Genomic DNA, 27,462 nt, shown 5'->3' on the forward strand with positions numbered 1-27,462 from the left:
AACGTGGGGCGGAGAGCGGAGACTCAGAACGTTCCCGGCACTGTCTCTATAGGAGGCAGACGTCAGACGTCGCGGTGACATCACCTAGTCTCGGAGAATCCGGAACTATACGAAGTGTTGCGGATACTCTGGGAAATTCGTGGAAACGAGTTTCGTTCATTGACGGAATTTTTCGTGCTCAGTTTTTCGGGGGTATCGAATTACAGTTGAGGTTTCGGGTTTTCGGAGTTTATTCTTTGACATATTCGGGGGGGGGGGGGTCGGAATTTATGCGCTTTTCCGAGAATTCGGTGTTTTTTGTGGTACATTTTTGCAACTCAGTTAATATTTGACCTTCGGAGAAAAATGAAAAAGAAAACGGGGTCCATGAAATGAGTTAAGGGTTTCCCATTTCGCTGACTGTTGTACGGCATGACTAGCTATTTAGTGACTCTAGGCACGACTTCCAGACAGTTACAGTACTAGGAAATTACTGAAATGGCCTTAAAATGCCCTATTGTCGAGTAGGTACCACCAACGGGGGTTGCCATCCTCGGAGGTTGCTAACTCAGTATACGGGGCAGTCTCGACTCAAAAGAAAGCGAAGCGAACTGAGCTCTCGGTTACTGGAACAACCAAAAGCCGGAGCTTTTCGGATAAGTCCGAATAACAGTACACTTTACCGGCGTATGCATTTCGTTTCTTTTCTTTTTTTTTCGGATAAACTCGAAAACCGCGGAACCCTATTTAGAATAAGAAATAAGACAAATATAATTTTGAGTCAACGGAAAACGACATGTCTAACGACTTGTAAATGGATTGTCTTGAGCGCACGTTGAAACCCCACTGGAAATCTGGCAAAATGTACACTGACCCTTAGTCCTGGAGGGCGACTACAGCACAAAGCATAACGCAAGGTCATTGACGAAACTGTAGCCGTACCTGAAATAAGGTAGCAGACGGCTACGTCCAGCTTCATCGTGCTCTACGATGCACCTAGAGCTAGTGTTGTGGTATTTTTGTGTTTCCGTACGCCACAAACAGGAGAGATCCACAAGGAAGAAAATGGTCAAGGGCTAGGGAAGGAGGCAGAGCAAATAATGGCCGACGCTTTTATTACCGTTTGTTCGAACACTCATGGATATTGCAGTGTGTCCCCAGTACATAAAGAAATTGATCTGTTTGTCTGCAATGAAAGCGAGCATTATTAACGCGCAATATTTTATGACCCTCGTGGCATGTTTATGTTGGGCGTCACCCGTTGCTGCTACGTGACTCAGTAATTTGGGAAATTGATCAATTATTTCGCTTTTTCTCGATGGCGTTAGAAAATAACCATGCACAGGTGTAAAATAAGCTGTAAGAGCTCTTACGACTAATTGCACTACGCCATTTATAACCGTAGTCACAAAGGTGCGTAGAAGCCTAACTGACATCGTGCCGTGTCATATATGCCATCGAATGCAGGAGGAAATGATGTATGGGAACATGCTTATCATTTATGGACAAGGCGACATCTACAAAATGCACAAATAAAAGAAAAGAAAAAATGCGTGCGTATGTGTCTGTTACACGCTGTGGTATATGCAGTAAAGTCCACGGGTAATTTTTGACGAAACCCAGATATAATTCGGCAGAGAAATCAATCGATTCGGGGTACAACCGTTCTGAGGAATCGTTGCAAGTGCAGTGACATGTTATGATGCAAGTTGTAGTGACATATCGAATTACCCACATTACCCATTACTCGAACTTTAGAAAAATAAAATGTTGAGTAAGAAAAGAAAAAAAACGAGAAAAAGTAGTTTTTTCGCTCGTTTCTGCAGTAAGCAGTTGTTTCGCAATGCAAAACGCCGCATTATTTTATTTCTGACATGCGAATAAATTCAGCACGTGCCTGTGGTGCGCTTCTGCCATCTGCATGTGCCTGCGCATGTGTGGGCTTCTCATGCAGTCTTGTGAACACGATTGTCAACAATTCGTAACAGAAATAACATCTTGGAAGACAAACTGCATTGGATTGCGGTGCGACCGGCATGAGCAGAAGCAAGCAGAAGTACCAGAAAATGCAACTTGTCGTGGCGTGCGTCATGCGTAGCATTATCCTTTTTCCGTCTGGCAACTTTCTCACGCGTGTGCAAATGCGCTGAAAAGTGGGAGTGTTGCAAGTGTTGCTGCCGCTATCTTGTGCATTTTCTGTTATTTAAAGAAATTGCCTCCACTTCCCTTGGTTTATGCTTCACGAACACATCCCTCTTTTCCAACCATGTTATTTGGCAACGATGATGACGACCTCGATTTTACAGTGCAGCCCGGAAGGTAACCAAAGTTCTCACACAATAATTACTCATTGGGGTTTCGGTATCTTCAGACCTGCATCTGCGACTGCGGATAAGATTCTGTGACGTTTTCTCGCGTCTTGCATTTCTGTTTGTGTTTGTCTGAGCCATTCTTGCAGCTCGTTTGTGTCTGAACGCAATCCTTGCTTTAATTTCTCCGCAGTTCGAAGCTTGCAAGCTTGTTTGTCAGCACAGCTAACTCAGCTGGTGAGAGCAGTGCTCTAACGTACACAGCTCCGCGACAGCCAAGCACGAAAACAAATGGTAAGGTTCCTGAGATATTGTGTTTCGACCAGCAGATTTCGTATCTGTCATGAGATGACAACATGGACTTTGTTCTCTTAGACATTTCACGTTTGCCACTGTTTATAGGTAACCAGAATGCAGCGACCATGTCACTTCTTCATGCAGCAGCAGTTCATGCTTTTAAATTGTACGTAATTGTTAGTATATTCTTGCACTGCTTTCGTCAAACATATATTAAGAATATGTAGGGAACATTTGAAGGAATAAGAGGGAATTATATCAGTATTGTGAAATAAATAAATCAATAAATAAATGCGTCTTGATGTTTCAGCGAAAATGGCAAGCATGTCAATCAGGGGAAACTAGGTTTTGCCGTAGTTGGACATCACGGTTCTGCGGTGGTAAGCTATGAAGCATAATATATATAGCATGACAACGATAAGTATTGCAATGTCAGTTGATTTAAAACTAGGCTGAAAGAACTAATATTGTTTCCTGAAATCCTGTTTTCAAAGATTTAAAAAAATGTTTGTAATGCTTCATTGAAATTGCATCAGTGAAAACAGATTACAATTGTAGTCCATTAACAAGCGGAAAGTAGCATGGGTGATGTGGGTTGTGTCTTCATAACTTCTATTGCTGTTGACCCCTAATGTATTATGCTAATCACTGGTGGTTTGTTAACAGATTACTGACTTTACTGCTCTTGGTCCCTCACATTTTACACTAATCACTCGTGCAACTTCTATTTTGTCAATGGATTACTGCCTTTATTGCTGCATACACGAAAGCAGATCTTCAACCAGAAAGTTGTTTGTATGACAAAGTTGTGCATTGGTGTTTTCCAGTATAAACTAATTCTCTACAAGGGGAAGCAACAGCAAGTGACCACAGCTACAATCAACACACAGTTTTTATTCTTAGTAAGTGCCACACAATGTAATTTTGATAGTTTTTTACGTTTTACATGGCTGTCGACTGACATCGTTTTGATCACTTTGCAGGTGCAGCCAAAAGGCTATGTAAATTTCTGTGATGATTCTCGGTCCAACTGGTCAGTCAAGTTTGAGTCTGAGCAGAACCTGGTTGACATGGCAAAACAGGTAAAATATGAAAACTGTGGAAGACAGAAGCTTAATAAGTACCACGTCGTAGAGGGACATACACGTAAGAGGAATTAAAGACAACAGTCAACAAAATAGCCAGCCGTTTGCATGACTCATATCCACACTCCTGTGTTACTTTTCAAGGTACCACAGTAGAATGACCTTCCAGACACTTTCCCAGGACCTCACGTGGACATGTGCTGTTCATCATCTCGACATTCCCTCCTACAGGCTTTTTGTTATCCCACTTGTGTACACAAAAACAAAGCCTGTACTAGCGCATACAAATGGACAAGCTTTACATCTCCAATGCCTAAGAAGGAACTTGTGCAACATAAATTGAAGTTGTTTTCTTCTTATTATTATTATTTATTATTCCATCAAAGGGCCTTGTAGGCATTTACATGAGGGAGGGATTATACACTGCATTGCAAACAGCAGCATCAACAGCAACCAAGAGAAGAAAAAGAAAAATATATAGTATTTTTCATCCACAGGTGGCACTAGCCAAGGCAAACAGTGCCGCATCTAGTCTTAACGGAGTCATAATTCAGGACCTGACATTAGGAGAAGGACAAGGACTAGAAAATGGGTGTCTGGCTGTTCTAAAGTACACTGGCTGGTTGCTTACAGATCACGGCTTTGGAAAGGTATGTGGTCACAAGACATACTATCATGTGTATAGTTGAACGGCAGTTGTCATATCAGGATGCACATATGACAGATTTTTAATATGTCTATGTTTGAACGAAACATTCAGAATATTCTTATTCCTGTGTTATGTAGCAGTATGGTTTGATAACTCTAAAGTAAGAGCAGCAATGCTTCATCACATGATGAGGCAATGATCCTAGAACATGATACGAGCATGATATTTGAGAGCTTGGATAGGTTGTGGATTTTCATGACCCCAATTGACCAGCCGAACGAGTGTTTCGGGGTGACCTATACGCTAGCTAAAAATGAATTTTTGCTGCATCACTCCTAAGAGTCTTATCACTCTTGTCAGGTGTTTGATTCCAACGCTGATACGGAGCAGCCACTGAAGGTCAAGCTTGGAAAAGGGAAGGTAATTAAGGTGAGTAGAGAGACACTGTAGCCTGTTACGATCAGCTCATTTATAATAACCCTCAGGTCCAGTGTCACCCGTTCCCATCAGCTGTTGCAATACATAAAAATATCACTTTGCTGGGACGAATCCTTGCAGCTATCATAATATTTCACTGCTGGTTCCCCCTGAAATACCTAAAATTCATCAGAAAATTCCAGAAGTTAGCAAAAGTTAACTTAACCAGTCCCATCTGCATTATTGAGCTGAGAAACTCTGTCAGAGCACCTACACATGACAGTACTGTCAGTATCAGTATGTAGTGATGTTGTATAGTGGTGCTGTACTGTAGTAGACTTTCCCTTACCCTAGGGGTGGGAAGAAGGTCTGATCGGGGCAAAGAAACACGGCAGGAGACTTCTCGTCATCCCTGCTTCCCTTGGCTATGGATCTCAAGGCTATGGAAGTGCTGTTCCACCAAACTCGACACTCATCTTTGAGGTCTGCATCACCAAGGTAGGTACCAACGTCCCTAAAGTACGTGCTTTGCTTCCTGAAGTGACCCTGAAACGTGCGAGTTGCAATCAGGGTTGGTTTATCGGAAATGAGAAATTTTAGATTACCAAATTCCGCAGGAAATGAACATAGAAATGTAAACAAAAATATTTTCGCTACCCTTACCAGAAAAGGAAACAAAATTCAAGCCTGGAAAAGGAAACAGAAACGGAATTCACATGTATAGTAACATACTTCAAGTATGACATAGAAAGCAGGGTTTGTTAACGGAAACGTTAAATACCCTAATTCTGCAGGAAACTGAACCGAAAAGTATTTTTGTTACCTTCACCAAAAACGAAAATCCACTGAGGAAACGGAAACCGCTACCAAAAATCGTCTGGCCATTGGAACAAAATTTAAATTCTCAGGTACCTGAAACAAACGCAGACATTATTATTTCCGGTAGCCAACACTGGTGCAATACCTAGGGTTATAGTAGCTAAGAGGGATTGAAGGTTTCATTAGTATTAAATGAGATACCAATCAAATTTTTCTTATTTCAAGGTAGTTGCAATACACATGGTTCAATTTCTAGTTAAATAGACCACTTCTCTAATCATGCCACAGCCAAGTGCATCTTCAGCAGACCAGTTTGTGTCTCACACCAAAACAAACCCAAGTGCATAACTGGAGATGAGTGCGGGTATGAAAATTCGTACCCGCGGCAATGTCATTGGCTCAACCCACATCCGCACCCGCACACCCCGACGCCTATCCGCATACCACCGATATACCCGCAGCCCAATGCGTTCGCATGTTTTAGTTCTGCCACATGACTGTGACAGCACAAAATGATTTATTGATGCTGAGGACACTGTTCGTTAGCGAGTCACTTTTCCAACACGTACTGCTGACATTGTTGCCAGACTGACATTGTGGTTGGAGTGTAGGGGCACCCCTGGTGGGCCTCTTTGGAACGAGGGTCCAGCTTTAAATGTGCGGACTGACTGGTGACATTGTTGCCAGCTTACTGATGCGAAGTGTACCAGTCTTGGTGTCGAAAGATAGCCAAAGTTAACCCTATGTGGCAAACAACAACTTTATTTTGAGATGATGAACTGGATATGGGACGTCTTGGAAAGTATTTTAGGCCAAATGTTCGCCATGAATCGGGTCATACACCAAAATCCGACGGGTTGGTTTTGCGCCTGCGGGTGTTGCGGGTATACCCGCGTGATCTGCGGAGGTAGTGCGGGTCTACCCGCAACTTACCCGCAACCTGCGATGACACGGAAATGTGTACCTGCAAAGAACAAACCTGCACCGCACTCAGCTTTATGCATAACACCCAATGCCGAAACCTGTCTTGGAGATATGCCAGCAGTGCTGTCAGGGTGTCGCGTCTCCCCTATGTGTCATACTCGGAGAATGGTGTTCCACCTGAATCCTGAGTGCCACAGGCAGCGCATGCATGTGCCAGTGATTATGAACGAGGCCCATTACTTTTTTTTTTTTGTTTGTTTAATAATTACAACCATGATATGGCAAAACTATGCCGTGCCTTAGTTGAAGTCAACAGCTATTGTACTTGGGAAATGGCTTTAAAATGATACACTCAGTTTTCTTCCTTCATCATGGCTTTTTCTTCACGATTGATCTCGGTGACAGTTTTCTTGTAGTAAGCACACAAGTATGCTTTGGCATAAAGTATGAAGGTGGCATGACTAATTTTGTTTCCAGGTAAAACAGTCACGTGATAATACTAGGTCATCAACCCCAGTGTTGAACGTTGTGGGGGACTGTGACAACAGCTCACGTCCTGAATCCAGGAGTGCTTCACAGAGGTGATTCTTTATGCTAGTCTATTTTCATGTTCCCTTTTTTTTTTTTTTTTGATGCAACCACTGAAGGTGACTAATTCAGCTATCATTATGTATTACTACATGTTACTGAACACTTCACTGAAATAGACTGGGTGTTTTCACTTTGCTGTCTTGATATGTTAGTGTAGCTTGCCCCCTTCACTGTGAAACTGAAACAGCATCATACCATTGCCACACCTACTACTTGGGTGATGTTGATTGCAGCAAATCTGGGCATTCAAACCATGACTTTAGTTGTTTTTTGAGTGTCACCGTTAAATGTTAATTTTCTTTAGCACGGACGATTCCATTCGTGCTCGAGGTGCATCCATATCGGAGCAGCTGCAGGCGACCACAAGTGCCGAGAGTGAGAAGGCGCGCATCATATCCCGAATGGCCAAGATGGGCACACAGATGCTTCCCCTGAAAGGAGCCGTTGCTGCTCAGCCGAGCAGTGAGTCCGAAAATGAGGTGTGTGTTTTAGCTGTCACTTAAGCTTGGAAGCATAGAAACTCTCACATCCTGATGTTTTCAGTAACGAGCTGCAGGCCATTGAATGCATAGCCATTTTTAACCCCATGATTTGCACCTTCGTCATTTAAGGTGAAACCTCAATACCCCCAAAACAAAGCTGCCACGGTGCAAGTTCAGCTATGAATGCAGGCACTGGGGAATACCAAGCACCACACATTCATAGAAGTCGCTTAAAACATACATAAAAGTCCACACATAAAAATGTGCTCTTCCACTCTACATTGCCCCATATTACAGCTTCTGAAATACAACCTGATTTTTACACCCTGACTATCCAAAAAATGTGAACCTGAAGATACAAGGTTCTAATCATTAGTCTTTTCGACATTTCCAATTGGAATTGCTTTTCTGTGTGAAGGTAATGCCTTAACTTTTTGTATATTTGTATATCACTCCAGGATGAACTGCAACAGAGGTTAGCTGTTACACCCCCACCCCCCCAAGCTGCTCTGCGATCTGAGTCTCCAAAGCCTCCAGTTAAACCTAGAAGCGTTCACACATTGGTCACACAATCCCTCCCACAGTCAGCACCACTTTCGGGCCCCACCAGTTTTCAAAGTAAGATACTGTGGTCGGATGTTTCTGCTCGTACTGGTGCCTCTTCAAGACATTTCTGGTGTCACCTCTATGGTCAGATCTTATTAACAAATAGCACTAATTAACAAATAGTGCTAATTAACAAACAGCTCTAACAACAAAATGTAAACTTCCTGAGCCATGTAGATGGATACGTCAGCTACGTTCAGGTCTTTATGGTATCGATGTGTATAGTATTAAACTTAAAGGGGCCGTAAACAGGCCACTAAACATTTCTGAAATAATGACACCCCATGAAAGAACACGGCTCCTAATACCCAAATATACATTTCGTTCGGCTCGTGCCAGCTCATTGACCCGTATAACTGCTTTCAAAGATGAGTAACCAGCGAGCCTCTCTCCACAACGCATACGTCACATGGCTACGTAGCGTTTTGCCGTCCAATCGGGGGGCCGAGCTGCGCACATGACGTTTCAAATTACCAGCCAATAAACATACTTCGTTATCAGCTGTGAGTCGGAGCGCTCAGTTTGTTTGTGTGAAACGACGTTTTGCGTTCCGTGGTTCCGTGGAAATTCAACGTCATGACATCTTCAACATCTCCGGCTGGCGCAAACGTCAACAGCTGGGCTGCTATCACATGACGCGATTCGAACCCGGGTTCCTCCCAGTCACGACGTGACATGGCCAGCACGCTATCCACTGTACCACGCGAGCTGGTGAGCGATGCCGCGTGGCTCAAGCCAAAGCACTGCAGCCCAGTTGTCTGAACCATTCGAAGATGACGAAGATGTTCCATAGCGCACCTACCTAAGATTCCGGAACTGTAGTCCCGGATATTCATTCGCGCTCGTGGTGTGCTGCGTGCTACTGCCCAGAAAACGTAGTGCGCGTATGATACCTAAATTAAACGCATTTATTTCTCAGTTTGAGGCTCTAACTGTTTAGACTTTAAATAGAAGAGGATTCACGTTCATCTAGTCCAATTCCGCATTTGAAATAAAATCGTACGTGGAACACTCAATCGTAATTGGTGGGGAAAGCGCTACGTCAAAATGACGTAAAGTTAGAGCGTGGGGCGGAGCTAAAATGCGAAAGAGTGCAGTGAATATTTCATCCGTATGCAAGCGCCTTTTGTTTTTGAGCGTTAGTAATTGCAAGGAGTTTTCACGGCCTAAGTTCCAATAATATAACACAAAGAAATGTGCACCTTTTGTACCTGTTTACGGCCCCTTTAATACCACCTCTTCATTCACTTATACTTATACTTTACTTATACTTTCACTTATACTTTCACTTATACTTTATTCACTTAAAATACCACCTCTTCATTCACCTTTTGCGTACAATATAGCTGAGGTGGTATCATTGTGGGGATAATACGGACTGCTTGCTTACCCAGAAATGCACTGAAGATACACAGCCGCTGAGATAAATGCTGATGAATCTTTGACAAGACTAGTGATAAGGAATGATTGATGTTAGCATTTTGCCTTGTGTTTAGGTGTGCCTCCCACCCAACAGATGGCTGTATTCCAGAACCAAACACAGTTTCCGGTAAGTAGCATTTTCTCAGAATGTTTGTCACGTTGCTTTCAGTGAGACGAGGTTGCATCAGAACACACTTGGGAATGTACACAGACAGCCTCATAAAAGTTACATCACCTGGTGGTGGTTCCGCAATTTTCACACTGTTTGCGTATTCTCAGTACTACTCAATTGGCCACCAGGCTAGTTATTTGTTGCATCTTTCAGGGTGCCATGGCGTCATATGGGTACCAGCCAGTGATATACCCTCAACAGTACCAAGCACCACAGTTGGCAACAGTAGCACCTTCTGTGGCTGAGAGTCAAGTGCCATTATTGCTGAGTGAAGCACGATCTCAAGGCACTGAAATGAGGCATAATCTGGGCAAGATTTCTGATAAAGTTGACATGGTCCTCAGCAAGGTTGGCAATCACTTTCTTATCTATCTATCTTTCTGTGTTTACCCTTGCATTGTAATCCCTGGTTTTCTCAATTTTCATTGCTTCGTGGTGTTCTTGCTATTGCTTAAAAAGAAATGACAACAGGCTGTAAGAAATGTTGTGTTGCATCTCATGCCACATATGTAGAGCCTGAAGCTTTAGGGTCTTACCCGATTCTTCCTCGAACTTGCACCCCGAAGTGAAGGTTGACTCTTTAGGGTGAAACCTGATTTTTACCCGGCAAATTGCCCTCACTGGGATGTCTGTAGGAATGCACTAACTTACTTGTTTGGCAGCTAATGCAGTTACATCACCGTTTGTACCAAACCACTACAGTTAGTTTGAGTAACTGAGCCAGATTTCTCTCAGAATTTAGCATACTGGAAGTTTTTTTACCCCGAACTCGCATGAATTTAGTGTACATGTTTATTTACCCGACTTTTACCCCCCAGAATTTAGAAAAAAAAGTATTTCCCGAAAACTTTACGCTCTACTGGTAAGCTCTAATGGTATGCATGCCATTTTGAAAGTGGTGACCCATTTTCACCTTGCAACAAATGAACCCCCTCCCTCCAAGAAAAGTTTTTCTATGGTGAGGAGCAAAAAAGTAGTCAAGCAGATTACTTGTGCGTTCTGCACAGGCTGCTCGTGACTTAGTATGTTACGTGTCTGTAGTACAGGTCAGTATTGCACATTTTTGACTGTTTCAGTTGGACACGTTACGACCTCAGTCATCTGTGTCAATGATGGGCCCTTATATGGACAGTGAAATGCTTCTTTCTAATATTCAAAGGATAGTACAAGTAAGTTGACCTTGTGTGAAAGATAGTGAAGCGATTATAGCATTGTATATTTCCACATGTTCTCTTTGTTTTCTACTGTTTCTCCTGAAGTCTCCATCTTTCTTGGGATTTAGGTCGGCCACTTCACAGTAATTTCTGTGGGCATCCTTCACAGCTTTTTTATAGCATCTAAGTGTTTGTATGTGGTGCAGTAGGTATGACGCTAAAACTGTATTAAATAGAAAGCCCGTACACCACGCGAATGTTGATCGATACGCAATAGGAACCGTGGAAAGCATGCTAAAATCTTCAGAATTGACATCAGCTTGAGATCACTAACAGTTTGAAAATCACTCCTAGTGAAGTAAAATTTGAAATTATAACTGAGAGGCGTTTTATCTTTGTGCAGGAGAATGTGAAGCTCAAGGAAGAAAGTCAGGAAAAGAACAACAAAATACAGGCACTGAATGACAAGGTTTATGATCTGCTTCAGCGCAACCAGAGGTATGCTTCTCTCCACAAATTTGTAGGGCTGTGAAAATGTGAATGCTTGAAGCGAATACAAAATTTATTTCTTCGAATAGTAATGCATTAAATACATTCGATTATTGCTACATGTACTATATAGAAAGCTATGTGTTGGAAAATATTTTGTCAGTAGTATTCACATAATCAATTAGCGTAGCCATTGTCATAGTATTTTCTGATGTATTTCAATAGCTGCTGCACGCCCTCTGGACGTAACGGCATTCTGAATTAGTATTTAGAACAAGGATTAACTTGTCTCTGAGACTCAAATGTAATGGTAAACTTGCATAACTTGGGAAATGAAGAAAAAAAGAAATAGAATGCTGTCTGAAAGTCTGCACAGTCTTCCAATAAACATGCTTTTCTTATCATATCACATAATAGCATTCGTGAAAACAATAGAAAGCTGATACACGTAATCTCATTCACTGCTTTCAGCAACAAGTGGCCGCAAACTCACTTCATAACTCTCTTGCTTCTATCAGTGGCTTTCTGCTGGCAGTTATAGTTTATCAATCATTGTTATTTTGAGCTTCACTGTTCTAGATCTTTGTGCTGCGTTGTGTTATCACTGCCGGTGATTGCATTCAGGTTTCCTGCAACTGTGAACCAAAATAGAAAAGAAACACTACGTAAAGCAGTACTTCCAAGTACATGCTTGAATTGATGTGCGTTGTCATGATCGATATGTTGCGTTTTGAGGTAGAAGAACATACACTACGCCATTTAATCGTACAATATTAGGGCATAACACGGAGTCATTTCATGTTGCACCGTCAAATACGGCACGTACGAAATCTTCACGTGCTTCGAACTACTCCTAAATATTTGCCATTCCCTCATCATTCATCCTGGCCCTGTGTTGCACGCATCGGAACCAAGAGTCAATTTAGTATTCGTCCAGAACATCGAATACTTTAAATATTTGCACAGCCCTACAAATTTGTTTTGAATTGCTGGGATATCCTGCATTGAGAATTCAATGTGGGTTGTAGTTCCTATCAATCCACAGTTAGATATTGAGCTCACTGCCTTCGGTGCACACATTGTGCTGCAGGTTTATGGAGGAGAGCCATAACATGATGGAACAAAGGAGTGATTCCTTGCAGAGTTCAGCTGCCCAGTCTCAGGCTCGCTTCCTCGAACTGGAAAAGGAAAAGGTAGCACCTTGAACACACTGTTGACAATTATGTAGATGATCCCCAGTGTCTAATACTGGGTACACAGAAGTGAGAAAAGAAAAGTGCATGGATAAAGCATTATAGTGCAGTAAAACCTCGATAATTCGACCCTCGCTAATTCTGGAACTCGGGTGATTCTGACTCCTCGTGCGTTCCCCCACAGAGTGCTTCTGGTGGTGCAAGTGCGGTGTAGTAGAGCCCTGCACAGGCTCTGGCTTATCCGAAAACCCGAGCCTGGCACAGCCGGGTACAGCTTTCTTTTTTACGGCCTCGGTTGGGCTCGGGTTTGACCATATTGGGCCCGGGGCCCAATATGGTCATAAATTGCAGGGCATGTATCGAGCTTGATCCTGTGTTACCCCTCTGTTAGTTAGCCACGGTCACACTGTACACCCTGATACTCTGGGCCGGTCCTGGTAGGCTATAAATTTTTTGGGCTCGGTCCGAAAAACTCCTTTGGGCTTGGTCCGGGCGGGTAAATTGAAGTAAGGCCGGGCCGGGGCCTAAAAATGCGGCCCATGCAGTGCTGTACAGTGGAGCACCTAGCCACACTCTGAAACTACTTCTAGTGGCACAAATGAGCTTGCAAATCAAACTACCATACCCTGACAGCTTTTCTTACATAAAAGTAGTACGCTTATAACGGCAAGTACACCTTTTGTTATGTGGTCAATTTTTTTTTTTTCAATAATTCAACATTCAGATGATTCGGACATTTTTGTGAATCCCGTGAGAACCGAATTAGCGGGGTTTTACTGTACAGCTTTTGTTATAGTGTTGTTGTTTCCCTGATGTTTTGTTTGATAGACCCTTGTGTTTTCAAGTTTTCATTTTCTAAAAATCGGGAGTTCAAAAATCTGGTTTTATTTAAGGAGCTCTAAATTAGTACGGAAAAGCAGATTTTCGTGGGAAAAATGAAAAACGATTGTGTCACACACTTGCAGTGAATACGAGGTTCAGGGTCTTTGTGGCAGTGCCCATTTTGGCAAGCTTGGTATTGGGGACTGACCCTCAGTGATGATGATGTATCATGAGTAAAAATAGCTATTACCAGGTTTAACCCCTAAAAACACGAGGCTCTATATATTGATCAACATCTTTTATCAGTGACAGTTTTAAAATGTATTACCCATTTCTAACACAAGCAAGTAGACAAGCAAATACAAGCGCAATGATGCTCAGTTGTAGTATGTGCATAGCAGTGAGCTTTCATGGATAATATGCCCTATTCTTTATTTCTAGCTGGAGGTAATGAGCAGATTAAATGAAGCCCTTTTGCAAGTGTCCAGTCTCAAGGGCGAGCTTGAAGAAAAACAAAGAAGAGATTCGCAGATGCAGGAGGTGCTAAACTCCACAATAGCTGAGTCTCAAAAGAAGTTTGCAGATCTTGAAGAATTACGGACGCGCTCACAAGGTGGCGTTTAAAATTTGTCCTCGATTTGCAAAACTGAAAACTGTATGCCTGGACGTTACAGAAAAAGAGAACGTTCTGGCAGAGCTTCGCACAAGAATCAAGGAAGTTGAACAGCAGAAGCTGGAACTGGAATCTAGGCTAATGAAATCTGAAGAACAAGTTAGTGTCTTGGAGCATACAAAAGAAGACCTCGAAAAGGTACTAAATCACACTAGGAAGAGGTGCTCTAGGTGCTATACCCTGGAAATGTAACATTATGAGTCCCTCTGTAGCTGAGTGACCTGTAAACCATTAATGGTAGGCATAGCGAGAGTCTGCTATGTCTGCAAGCTTACCTTAATCAGTGTCGTGCAGTATAAAGGCATGATGTACTGTTGGGGACACGATTAGCTAAATTTGCCTGTCAGTGCTTTGCCATCCCGTATTACCTCTGTTGCGCCTGAGAGCAGAACTGGGCAAATAGCAGAATTTTCATTGCAAATAGTGTACAAATATTTCACTTCGCTGTGAATCGAATCCGAATAATTTTTTCACATGACAAATCCAATTCAAATAATCAGAAAAGAGCAAATTCGAATAATTTCGGATACCTTGTGGTGAAATATTTTGTGGTGTTGTGCTCATAAGATGTTCTGCTCCAAAAATGTGAGCCTTTTCACTCAGCATAACATACTGTGAAAGAAGGGTTCCTCTGTGTTGTGCATGGTAGACTGCATTAGTGGGATAAACTGCATTGAGAGTTAGTCAATATGATCCATGCAGCCTGCTGCGTGTGCATCTCCTCATTTCTGTGTTTACACTGTGATTTTCCTGCACATTTTTTAGAAGCTGCACATATTTCCATCTGTTACCGAACATAACTCTCAAAGTTGGCAGTACATTTACTGGAACAAGCAATGCCTAGAGTATAGTATTGACCTTGAGCTCACAAAATTTGTAGAATGTAGTGACCGATACTATAAACAGTGTAAATCTGGCTTCACCGAACGCGCGAGAGTAATGAGGTGAAGCCGACTTGCAGAATGGAGTCGTGCACCAACAAAGCAATGACAGTAACGCGAAGTGGGCTTCACCGCGCTATTGGATGGTTTGAGGCGAAGCCCACTTGTAGAATGGCGATAACGATCCCACGCTTCAGTACTATTCGAAAAATTTCGAACACTGAAAGTAGGCTGCGAACAGCATCAGATATTCGTTTCACATTCAAAATTTCGAATATTCACACAGCTCTAAAAAATACACTATTCTGTCTGTTTTAAATTTTTTGCTAGATATGAGACTATTTAGTATAACCGGTATGCAGTGTTGTAGTAGAAGTAGAATAATAAGATTATTGATTATAAATTTGGAGCCATGACCATAACTGTGTTTAGCCATATTGCCAGTCGTTTGTTAAACATTTTTTTAAAGATTAGCACATTAGAAGATAACCTGAAGTGTCCTACGTTTGTGCAGGCCTTGGCGGAAGCCAAGCAAAAAGCTGCGGAGGAAAAGCAGAAGACACAAGAAGTGATGGCAAACTTGAGAATGTCACACGAGGTGTGCAATCTTTATGTCTGCTACATTTTCTAACAAATAACCCCTTCCTTGCCATCTTTTGAGGACCTAAAGCAAAAACAACTTTACAAATTGTTCATTATATCCTGCATTCTTATGCTTGCTCTCCCATTCTCATGCTTTTCCTTGTTGGATATTTCAGGCGGAAATAGGGGTACTACAAAATAAATTACGAGATGGAGCAAGTGCAGCTCCATCATCTGAGGAGGTATGATTCATGTGTGTTGTGTTTGATGAACAGATTTGCCTCAGTGTATTGCTACTTCCTGATGTGATTCATGACTGTCACATACGCTGTCACAGACAGAAGCACGAGTGAGGAGTGAATATGAAGAACGTCTTGCTGAAAGGGAGAAAACGTACAGCCAGCACATTGAGTTATTGGAGGTGGAGAAACGGAAATTACAGGAGAAACTTAGAGACTTTGCATCGAAGGTAATAGGCAATTTTAGGATAGAGTGCATGCATGTTTTGTCTCCAAAGAAATAGGGGGTCATCACTGCACATGTCCTCAACCCAATCCATGTTTGGCTTTGGGGAACACGCGCGATTTTTGAAAAATAGCATGGGATCCCAAACCAGTCACCCAAAGCCTGTTGACGTGCAAAGCAAATGGGGACACGCGAAGAAAGAAACTACTTTTAGCCGCCAAGCTGAGCAGACAAGCTTCTAGCTTGTCTAGAGTCTCTAGATGCTAGCTTATGTGGCCACATAAGTGATTGGTAGGATTTTGGGCCACTAAAAATTTTCATCTAGGAACACAAAAGGTCTTCTAAGGGAGCCCTCGCCCCTTCTCTTTGAGGCAGAAGGTGCTCACTGACCCTGCACAGTCAGTGTCGACACTTTTGGGCCCTGTGACAGTAACATTGAAAGGGGTGGAGCTAATATCATGATATGAAGTTTCACTCTAAGAAGTATTTAATGATTCGCATCTGATTTGTTTACTGGCGTGTTCCACACAGTACTGGCCATGTAGTCGTGCTACTTGATACTCATCCTGCTAAAGTGCTTCGTGTTGCTGTGTTCCATTTCTAGGTTGAAAAAGCAGAGTCAGAACAGGTGCCCAACCAGTTGCTAAGTGAACTGCAGAAAGAAGTGCAGGACCTACAGGCTTGGAAAACGAAGGTAATACTATAGCTGCCTGCATTCAATTTCTGACAAAAATTTTGGACCAAACGTTTTCATGCCTCTCATGCTGGTCACCTGGGTTCTCCTCGAAGGTTAAATATTAGTAAAATAACAACATAAAATTAGCTATTGTTGTCATAAGACCATGAACTAAACCACCATCCCTATTTCAGTATGAGGAATTGAGCAGGAGCACGGACAGTTTAAAGAAATCATACGACGAACAAATTAGGGGACTTATGAGTGAGAATAAAAACCTGAGATCGACTTGTGCCTCTCCCGTTGCTGGACAGAGCCCTAGTATCGACTTTGAGGCTGAGGTGAGGACACACCTGAGTGGATTTTATGGTATCATTCACCAATTGGCCACGTTATAGTTGAGGAACACTTTCTAACTCTTGTTTGCTTCACCCCATAGCTAAAGAAGATCATGAACACACTGTTCAGGCTACTGCAAAAAGAATTTGACGGCACGGGCACATATTCCAAGAATGAAGTGGTGCAGATCATTCTTGACGTCATCAGAGTAAGACTGTTTCCAAGGTGCATCTGTGTGTGATTGATAATAGGCTTTGTGAGGATAGTACATAAGAAATTGAAGTATCGTAACATACCTTTGAATTCTGCATAAGCCTTGTGGTGCCTTATCATTGATATTGTAACTGGACCATCTGTTTTCTAAGGAGTACACCACGCAAGTCATCACAGTAAAAAGAAGTCAGACTCCTGTGCCTGTAGCGACCGGTAGTGAAACTGATGCGGGAAGCTCTTCCTCAGTATCCCAAGGCAAGTGTTACGTGTGCATGGAAGTGATGACGGTTTGGCAGACACAGCAACGAATTTTACTGGCACACCACACTTATATACACAAAAAAAACTCAGGAGAGGAGGAATGGGCACAAAGAACTGCATTAGCAGTTAAGCTATATAAGCGTGGTGTGCCAGTAAAATTAGTTGTAGTGTCTGAGAAATTGTCGTCTGTTAATTTCCCACTGTCTTATGTCTCCTCATTGTCATTATGAATAGAGCATGAAGTTTTCAAGAAATATTTTTTCTAAATTTGGGGGGTAAAAATCTGGTAAACATGTGCACTAAATTCATGGGAATTTGTGTGAAAAAACTTCCAGTATGCTAAATTCGGGAAGAAATCGGGCTCAGTTACTCATGCTAACTGCAACGGTTTGGTACAAACAGTGATGTAACTGCATTTGCTGCCAAGCAAGTAAGTTAGTGCATTCCTACAGACATGCCAGTGAGGGCAATTTGCCGGGTAAAAATTTGGTTTACCCTAACGTTAGTCGACCTTCAATTCGGGGTTGAAAATTCGGGGAAGAATCGGGTAAAATCCTAAAACTTCAGGCTCTAATTATGAGCCAGCTAGTCTGTGCCTTTTCACTGTTATGAAAATGATGGCCATGCAACAGCTGCGTCCCCATTTGGATAATTTGTAAGAGTTGTACTCTATTCAACAGTACCACAACAAACAAAAATAGAAGAAATGGCACCAGTAGCACCAAAGGTTGGCTCAGAAAGCAATACAGAAACTGGTGTCAAGACAACATCTGAAGAAAGCACCAAAGCAGAAGGTTCTCAGATTGGTGAAGTTGAGAGCTCTGCAACGATGGAGCACACCACTGCCAGTGAACATAGTAATACTTGTCGAGAAGAAGCTCATCTCAAACAGGAACAGGATACTGAAGCTACAAGTGACAATCCTAATATACGAGCCGAAACAGGTAAGGTGGCATAGCTGCTTAAAGCTGTGCAGACTGGAGTTGAATGTAATATATGGCAAATGCAAAGCATACACATTTCTATCCTATATGGATTCATAGTTAAAAAGAAAAATTAAATATGATAACTAAAACTGTTTTTGTGAATGGGTGTCATTGCATTGAATTCAATTTTTGTTAATTCAAGTTCATTTAATATTTGTTCATTTTTTTCCAAGTGACTGTGACAGGTAGATTCATTTTTTTACAGAGTATTAGATGCCATACCATCTAATATAGAATGTTGTTGGTAAGAAAAAATTATGGTGCCTTGTCTTCCCTTCCGACACAATATGTTAAGTGCTACTTTGGTATTCACAGGTGTTAGTTAATCCCTCATAGGCAATAACGAGGTAGTTTATTTTTCGGGAATCGTCTGCAGGATCTGAGAATGATTTGTGATCTTTTGGCACAAAATATATCTCGAAATAAATCTCTTTTGGTCGAAGCAAAAAACTGATGTACATAGATGATAAGCCAATACTAGGCAAAGCTATGTATAACCTTCTCTCATGCAGATGCAGCTCTTGCAGTCCAAAATGCAGTCGGCACTCAAGAGAACGAAGCTCAGGTAGACAGTAAGGCAGTCACTAAACGAGAACCTGACTGGGTAAGACATCCTTTTCCCCAACATATGCCATGCTAGCTCCTATACTAATCATATCGCGTACATAAAGCTACCTAAACCCTCCAAAGTGCAAGTATTAAAGTGTTGACAGCAGCAGTTGACAAAATATCAGAAGAGTGCAAATATTTGAAGTTTTCAAAGTATTTATGAAAAGAATTAATGACGTGTGCCATACAATTATGCAATTTTTGCTTTCGTCCTGATCAGTTTCTTTTGGCACTGTCTCGCTTTTGCAATTCCTGTGTGCATTCCCTAAAATCTGAGAGAACATTGCTTTCATATGTAAAATGTTTTGTAACAGGTAGTAACATTTAGGCAGCACAATAAAAATGAGTTGGATACAGCAAATTAGCAAACCCTAGCTTGACATAGCACAGGTGCATGGCTGAGGAGCATGCACAGATTGAGCCTTCTTGAATCGAACAATGTAGTGGTGCTTTATAATTTGTTTTCACTCCTCAAGGGCAGTCATGTTGATAACTGTTCCGATCTCTGTCAGAATCTTTAAAACAAAGTTTAAAACCTCAAAATTCTTAAAAACTTTAAAAGTTTTACACACATTCATCTATTTGCACCCTTCTCTTATTTATTGTGAAGTGAATGCGCAGCACATGTGAATATACGCACAAAAAATAAACAACGAATGAGAGAGTTTGTGAAAACCGTGCGCTGTCTCCCTAGGCAACAACAATCGCCTGTGCCTGGGAGCACAGTGCATGTGCAGGGAGCATGCAAATCCCTTCGTGGCTGATCTTGCTATGTAGCTTGGCCTTGGTGGTTGTCAGTTACTGGGTGCTAAAGCTGTGACAGCAGGTAAGCCCTGCCTTGGTTGCAGCCGTAGTGTAGTTGACGCACTGTTCGTAGTTGTGTAAGGTACTCTGCTTTTCTGCTGCAGCAGTATATCGCAAAGCACTGCAGGTCTCCTGTGGCACGTTAAGAGAACGTGATGCAGTAACAGCTGCAGAAAATGAATATGAAGATTAACTGTATCCTCTCGCACCCATCTGCGCCTTGTAGGCAGACATCCCGTTTTGCAGCTCCAAGAGCAGATCCTTGTTGTACAAAGTGAATATGGTTAGGTGGCTACGTGTGCTTGGTGCTAACCTAGACAAAAAAAAATTTAAGAAATCAGTTAAATTGACTGGTACATTTTCAAAAATTAATATTCTGCATTTGTCTCGTTTATCCTTCTCCCCCCACAATAAAATTAACCCTAACCTGCTACTGGAAAGATGGTAATGGTACTCCACTGGTGGGGATACAGCTTGGCTTGGCTCTGTTGCAAAGCAATATTAATATGATGCTCACTAATGTTTTGCTGCTTAGTGTTACTCCGTGGCACATGATGTATGCGGATGCAATGTAAATGAACGTAGCATGGCTCTCTGTGCTGCTGCATTTGCAGTTTACATTTTAGGAGATTTTGTACAGACCCGCAGAAAAGCAGGGGCCGTGTGGATAATCCTTCCTTTTGTGGCGTTTTCGTTTCCTTGCCTTCTGCTCTTTGTAGATGTTTTCGTGTTTTGTTCAACTGCTGCTGTTATTCTGCCATAGATATCACCAGTAATCGTGATAAGAACTGTTTCCTAGCGTTTTATCTCGCTATGGACCCTGTTGCGTTTCTGTGCCTGTTTCTTGGGGTAAAGCTTATCTCTGTGCGGGAACATCAATGTGCTCTATTGAGCACTCTACAATATCTGTAGATGTAACCACTTTTGCAGGTATAATTGCAATCTATTTGTGAGTAACAGATGATTTTGTCAGTCACATATTCGCAACACAGCCTCAAATCAGATGCCCAGAACTTTCTTTGCTGATGCAGCTGCTCTATCACCAGAGCATTGCATTTCAAATGTCTATTACATCTCAAATGCGCATAGGAAGTGTGCATATGTCCTGTGTACCATAGAGGTCCATGGTGTACTGATGAGGAGGTTGACAGTACTCGCAGGCCTTTCCATCCGCTGCTGCACTTTAATTGTAACGTAATTTGGCATTGCGTTTGTTCTTTCTTTCTGTATTTCGTTGCTGTCAAATTCTACACTACTGCCATCCACCTCAATTGTGTGTGTGTGTGTGTGTCCGTGTGTGTGTGTCCATGTGAGAGTGAGTGAATAAAGTGCAAGAGAGAGTGTATATTGGAAGACTGCATATCCTATCCTGCGTAGCTTAATGATGCCTAGTGCGCCAGTGTGTGTATCGCCTAATCTGATCTGCAATCAAAGGCTTGGAGTTTGATCCGCATGGCTAGTACTCGCTGCCCGATTCACAAAACTGACATGTTTTAATTGGAATAATTTAATGATATAAACAAAACGAAGCAAGGTATTAATATGCATTAAAGGAGCAATGAGGTGACATTTAACGTCACTCGAAATCCTGCCTCATCTGTCAAGATGGCCACCAGGAATCACCCATGACCTACTAGATTATAACGACCATGTCATGGCAACCCTTCAGAGCGCAACATTCGGAAGTTGGTGGTGGCGCTACTCGTCGGCCCGGTTATTGCGTCCTCAATTTCTGCAGTACTTTGTACTACCTCAGTGCTCCTTTAAGACGTGCGTCCTTAGTTTATAATGGGGTGGACGCAGAGTATCCTAATTGCTAAATTCTGACCCATGACGTGATGCTGTTACTGCTGATCAATCAGTCCATTAACTAAGAGTAGTCAGCTGAGTGAGTTACTTCGAGGAATTTCAAAAATCCCTGTGCAACCTGACAGCATTTTGCGAGGGCATGCCACACTAACCGGTCCTATATCGTATCCCTAGGAGCAGACAAAGGTAGATGAGCTGTCCGAGGATAAGAATAAACGTTATGTCTACTTTGACACTAAAACGAAGGTATTCTCCTAAGACGTTGGATCTGCATGGTTGCTGTATGCATGTTTCGTGGGTTAACCCTAGATGCATCAGTGTTTTGTGTTGGTTTAGTAACATACTACATACTGTGCTGACATATATGTAGTGCCCGCTATCTTTCTTTCCTGCCTCGACTTTACTGCATTGATTATGTGGGTCCTCCGTGACTGCTTGTGGTTGCTGTTAATCTTGTCTGGTTTCCCATTCTCCCTTGTTGGCTTATATGAAAATGAATCAGCCACTATAAAAATTACTTATCACGATTTTGGGGTATAATTCGACAACTAGCTGGGAGATATAGAGGTCAACTTTTTATGTGGTTCAGTTGAACTTCCTTAGCACATTGGAAGTTCAGTTGTGCCTCATAGAATGTCGGTCAGAGCAACAGCAAGCTATGTGCTGTAAATCACTGTGGTTACCTCAGGAGCCACATCAGTTGCAATGACGCACGCCCTGTGCTGCCGTAGTACCAGACCGGCTATTCGCCTTCATAATTTCGTAGTGCAGGTTGCCCTGCTGCCAGAGGCCCACTTTTTGCCATAAGCTACAGTGGGAGAGACAGCTGGAAACGAGACTGGGACGATCCACTATCCCCTTGAAGGGAGGGTCAGTACGCACAATAGATGTGTTTTTGCAGTCGAAATGTGTGTGCACTTCGACTTTTCCGTTGTGTGAACCGACTGTCCCTTCAACAGGATATAGTGGGTCATCCCAATCTCGTTCCCAGCTGTCTATCAGTGCTCGACGACACGCGCTCCGCTGGTTAAGGCAAGTCTGCACCCCACTGTATGTGTCTGTAAACGGAATTAAAATATTCTCCTGTAGGGTTGCCATCTGCCTGGATTTCACCCACACAGTCAGGAAATTCAAGGTTTGCATCCGTTGTCTGGGTGAACGCGTAATCTGGACACAAAATGTTCGGAAATCAGCGAAGTCAGAGTAAAAACGTTACGACTTCAGTTTTACGTTTTCATCATCGTCGCCAAAAATTGAGGGATAGCTAAAATGAGCAATCAAAGCTACGTTGAGCCACATGAAGTTACTGTGGACACCCTCTCATCTATTATTAGAACTCTCCATACTCAGCTTTCAAGGCTCAAGAATCTAATACGGTGCTTCACGATACATTTCATCCAATCCCTCACAGGGCAAAAAAAGAAAAAGAATGGAGGAAAGCGTGGCAGGGCCCAACAGTAACAACTCCCCATAGAACCCATAAGTGAGGAGTAATCAAATTGACTGGACCAATAAAAATGCGACGTTATACATTCCAGTGGCCAGTCACATCCTGCTTGTCTCGCGTTTCGGCGAGTTCTGGCTCCCATCGACTTCTACTGGTTTTCCGCCTGACGGCCAGTTATTTGTAGTCTGAAATAACAAAGCAACTTTTGGTTAAAAAAGACATCATACATTGTATCGACTCAATTTGTGTGTACAGTATTTCCGCGAACCCGCGTATATTGACGGTAATTGCGAATTCCATCGTTATACGGGGTACATCGTTAAACAAGGTAGACCTAAATCGCGCGTCCCCGAAAAGTCGCGCGCCACCCCGCGTGTAGCAAAAGAAAAAGAAACAGATACTAAAAAAAAACGCGAAGCTGTGTGACATCGCACTGGCTTGGGAACACTACACGTCACCATTCCGCAAGTCTGCTTCACCTAAAGCCTGCGTGCTTTAGGAGAAGCTCGCTTTAGAACACTGTCGCGAGACTCGCGGGTGGAAAGCACGTGCTGGGCCTTTTGAATCATCTCACGAATTTGAGCAGCATTGGCCAAATACGGAGACAAAAAAGCGTTACCACCAACCTCTTTCACTGACAGTATTGAAAATTCTAGAAAATGAACAGTCGCTGTCTATTTTCTTGCCACAATTTTTATTTTGGTTTAATTCTTTTGATACGAATTTCGGATGATACGAATTTTTTACCCTACCCCGTGAGATGCGTATCATCGAGATTGTACTGTATCTTATCGCGGCGATTTTCGCTGCGAGCTTACGCGCACGGGACAGCGTCCAACATCGTTATACGAGTACTCGGAGCCGCGGTCTCCACCGCTGTACGCGGGTCGTTTCCTTATAGAAACAAGGTATATTTTGTAAAATCATAAACCATCGTTGTACGAGGGATATCGTTATACGCGATATCGCTATCCGCGCGTTTTACTGTATACAAAGGCCACTGCGTTCCCTTTGCTATCACATTGTAACCAAAACCGAAGTTGGTAAACAAACATGCTCTCTAATCCTTAATAACGAACGAGTCCCATGCCCTATTCTCCTGCCAACCAGAAAAGTCATTTGTGTTATATGATGCAATAATGCTATTGGACAAATCAACTTTACAATCTTCTCCAAGTTAGCACAGCCACGTGCGGTGGAATGTGTAGATGTGGACATTTGTTACGCTAGGACGTGTAAACCATGCACTTTAGTACAAGATAATCGCAAAGAAGGAAAATCTGTTCCACCATAGGAGTTCATTACAGCAAGTTTTAACTAGATGCCACGAAAACATTGGCTCAAATGCTGCAACACTGGCTGATTCATTGGAATGCTACCTTGCAAGTGTTTATTTGCAGTTTTATTCTAGGGTGCTGTTGTTGCTGTGGCATGAATGTATGAGTTATATTTGGTTCTACCTTTGCTTGTTTCAAAAGAGGAACCTGTGGCTGTGTGCAAAAAGCCTGTTATCGAATAGGTGTTGTGACAGGATAGAACCGTGTTATACAACAAGTAGAAAACAGGGTGAGGCACTGGACACAGTGTAAAGGGGTACTTGGTAGATATTTTTTTTAAGTAAGTGCAAACCTATTCTACTTTTTTTAAGTAAATCTGAAGGCAGAGCTGTGAGTATGCCCATAATTTATGGAAGACCACTCGAATGAGCATGGCACTGTTGACGGTGCATGACGGTTTCACCGTAGACTGTTTCATGACATAGAGTTCGCTGCATGACGGTTTCACCGTATAGAGTCGTTCCTTTCCGCAGCATACAGTGCCCTTCACATAAGAGTGAGTATGTTAGCTAATACATTATTAACAGTTCCAGTTTTTGTACAGTTTGGTGACAGGATTTACTGGAAGTCACCTATGCAATGACGCTCATCACAACCAAATTTTGCTCAGTTTAATCGCTCGACTCATTTGTACGTTATGTAGTCTTTTGTCACCACTGCTTTGAACACGGCCCAAGGTTTTCCTCTTATTACTGATAAGAATATGCTTGGTCTTATGAGTGCAATACAATTCACATTATCTTATCAAAATAATGCATAATCGATGCATTGCACATGTATGTTGCAGTCATGGAAACCCCAACCACCACCACCACCACTTTTTGACGACGACGACGAAGATGAGGATGACTGGTTGAAGTAAGAAGAAATATCTTAAATCTCGGATTCTGTATTATGTCTGCAGGTACTTGCGCTGTCAACGTACATTTCTCTCAGCATGAGCTTGATTTACAACAGAACATTCCGGACCTAACTGATGTCGGCAAACATTTGGAGTTGTGACGTGCATACTATGTTTAATATTGTAATCAATATTGTCTTGTTGAAAGAACAAGGCATTGTTGCTATATAGTGCATGTAAATATGTGGATAAATTAGCATATTTGTACCATGTCTTGCAAGTGTTGTTAGTTTGCTTTGAAGCTTTAGGTGCAGTGAAATTCGATCCACTCCAGTGAGCTACTGACATTGCATGAGAAGAGGAACTATTTCTTGTGATGCTGCATGTTGCATAAAGATCATCGTGACAGACAAGGGGGGAAAAAAGACATGTTAACGTGTCTTTTTGTATTTTTTCTTATTTTTTGCTGTGTAATCCGACAACAGAACAGACCTGAACAGACCTCTTCAGCGTGCACCTAAAGAATTCATGCTACAACAATAATAATCTCTATGTAGTGCCTGCGGTGTGTGTACCAGTTTTCAGTGTAGCTACAGTATAGATGTATTGGAGGCCAAGGTAGTTCAAGTAAACAACGTGAAGCTCAAGAGTGGCATATGTTGCCATGCTCTTCGTCACAAAAAGGAAGAACAATTTTTCGGGGTCATTTCCTCGCACTGTACAGCATTCCTTTCAAGCAGACACGCCTGGCACCGTTTACATCTCATGGCCACGGCTTCGTGCTCGCGTACCTCTCTCTCTCCCCCCCCCCCCCCCCCTGCCTCCTCTCCCTCCTCCGCTACGTCTGCACTCTTGGGAAAATGGGACTATGTTGCGCTTTATTTTGTTTTCCCATTTAGTACGGGGACGTATACTACCCGCAGACGACAGTGGCTGGCTGCCCATGAAGCTGACTGTGGCTCATCTTCATGGTTACGAGAACCTAAAGTACGATCGTGATTGGCTACGGCCGTTGAAAACACGATCCTAATTGGCTGACTCGTTGTTACGTCACGTCGACGAGTAAGCAGCTTTCTGTATCTAGGTGGCGTTGGTGTGGCAGTCTGGCCTTTTCTCTTTTTTCTCTGCTCTCTGATTTGCTGCTGCGCCAACCAATGGCACGCCGAATAAAATGCGAGGAACCACTCAGCTGCCTTGACAAAGGTTTCCTCATACCGCCATCGCTGTAAAATTCAATAATACAATGCAAAATTATATGCATCTGTGGCGTCTTTCCTCCTATTTTCTTGGCATTGCGGTCGTCACTAGGCCAACAGTCATACTCGGCCTAAAATCGGCGACGAAACGTTTCCGCGCACAAACGAATGATGGCGGAGCGAAAGTTAAAGCTGATTTTGTAGTATATAGTTACAAGGTGATTATACTCACAGAAATAAATTTTAGTAGTTTGTGAAAATTGTTTGCCCCGAAATCCCCGGTTCGCCTTTCCAATGGAACACCTCTGTGATGGGAACTTTTGGTACCATGGTGGCACCCACAGAAAACCGCAACCAATGACAAGCGCTCAAGCTTGATTGACAGGTTGAGGTTTTTGCTCCTCCTAATTGGGGGGAAGTGATGTTTTGGTTGGAAGAGGGTTAGGTCTGTCTGCTCAGTATGGGCGGCATGTACATTCTGCCTTCTAGACTCTTCTTCTTTTATTTTTATTTTTTATTATTCTGCTTTGCTTGTGATCGTTTATTCAACTCGCGCGACCCGCGAGTCAGAGTCGTGACGTATGAGAGTCATCGCACGTCATTTACTCCAGTTACCCGCATCGAGAAGAGAGTCGCTGGGAGAGTCTACTCTCGATCACCTCTACCGTTGCGAATCCTCGAATTTTAGAAGGGGAGTCGCTGCCACGGGGATGACGTCACGAGGGCTTCGCCGCGGCATCTTCGCCCACCAAGAGTCGGCCACCTTTCGAGTTGCTCGAGACCTTTCCCTGCTTACAAACGAATGACGTCAGATGGTATAGCAGCGCCGCCAACTTGGTAGACTGGAACTACTACAGCAAAAAATCAGTCGCAAGAAAACCACGTTTAAATGCGTCCTTTCATATTGTTAGATTTTTATGTAATTACATGTTA

At 42.6% G+C, this 27,462-nt stretch overlaps 1 protein-coding gene across 2 annotated transcripts; it reads left to right on the forward strand.

Annotated features, from left to right (window-relative positions):
• Nucleotides 1–1,971: 1,971 nt before the first annotated feature.
• Nucleotides 1,972–25,600, forward strand: LOC135368721 (FK506-binding protein 15-like). 2 transcript variants are annotated; one of them, XM_064602188.1, is made up of 30 exons: nt 1,972–2,298; nt 2,482–2,582; nt 2,691–2,751; nt 2,896–2,965; nt 3,413–3,487; nt 3,569–3,667; nt 4,168–4,320; nt 4,680–4,748; nt 5,091–5,234; nt 6,957–7,060; nt 7,375–7,549; nt 8,011–8,170; nt 9,655–9,707; nt 9,906–10,100; nt 10,829–10,921; nt 11,310–11,404; nt 12,486–12,588; nt 13,852–14,023; nt 14,085–14,221; nt 15,479–15,562; nt 15,723–15,788; nt 15,884–16,015; nt 16,616–16,705; nt 16,882–17,028; nt 17,127–17,234; nt 17,392–17,494; nt 18,181–18,444; nt 18,999–19,090; nt 19,790–19,921; nt 25,280–25,364. In XM_064602188.1, exons 1-29 carry the CDS (start codon nt 2,246–2,248, stop codon nt 19,913–19,915), a joined length of 3,324 nt encoding a protein of 1,107 aa, XP_064458258.1. In that variant the 5' UTR covers nt 1,972–2,245; the 3' UTR covers nt 19,916–19,921; nt 25,280–25,364. The 2 variants fall into 2 exon arrangements, with proteins under 2 accessions (XP_064458258.1, XP_064458259.1); XM_064602189.1 differs by lacking the exon at nt 19,790–19,921 and having other exon boundaries at nt 2,072–2,298; nt 25,280–25,600.
• The last annotated feature ends 1,862 nt before the right edge of the window (nt 25,601–27,462 follow it).

Source organism: Ornithodoros turicata, chromosome 9 (genome assembly GCF_037126465.1).
Source record: "Ornithodoros turicata isolate Travis chromosome 9, ASM3712646v1, whole genome shotgun sequence".
NCBI classification, from domain to species: domain Eukaryota; kingdom Metazoa; phylum Arthropoda; class Arachnida; order Ixodida; family Argasidae; genus Ornithodoros; species Ornithodoros turicata.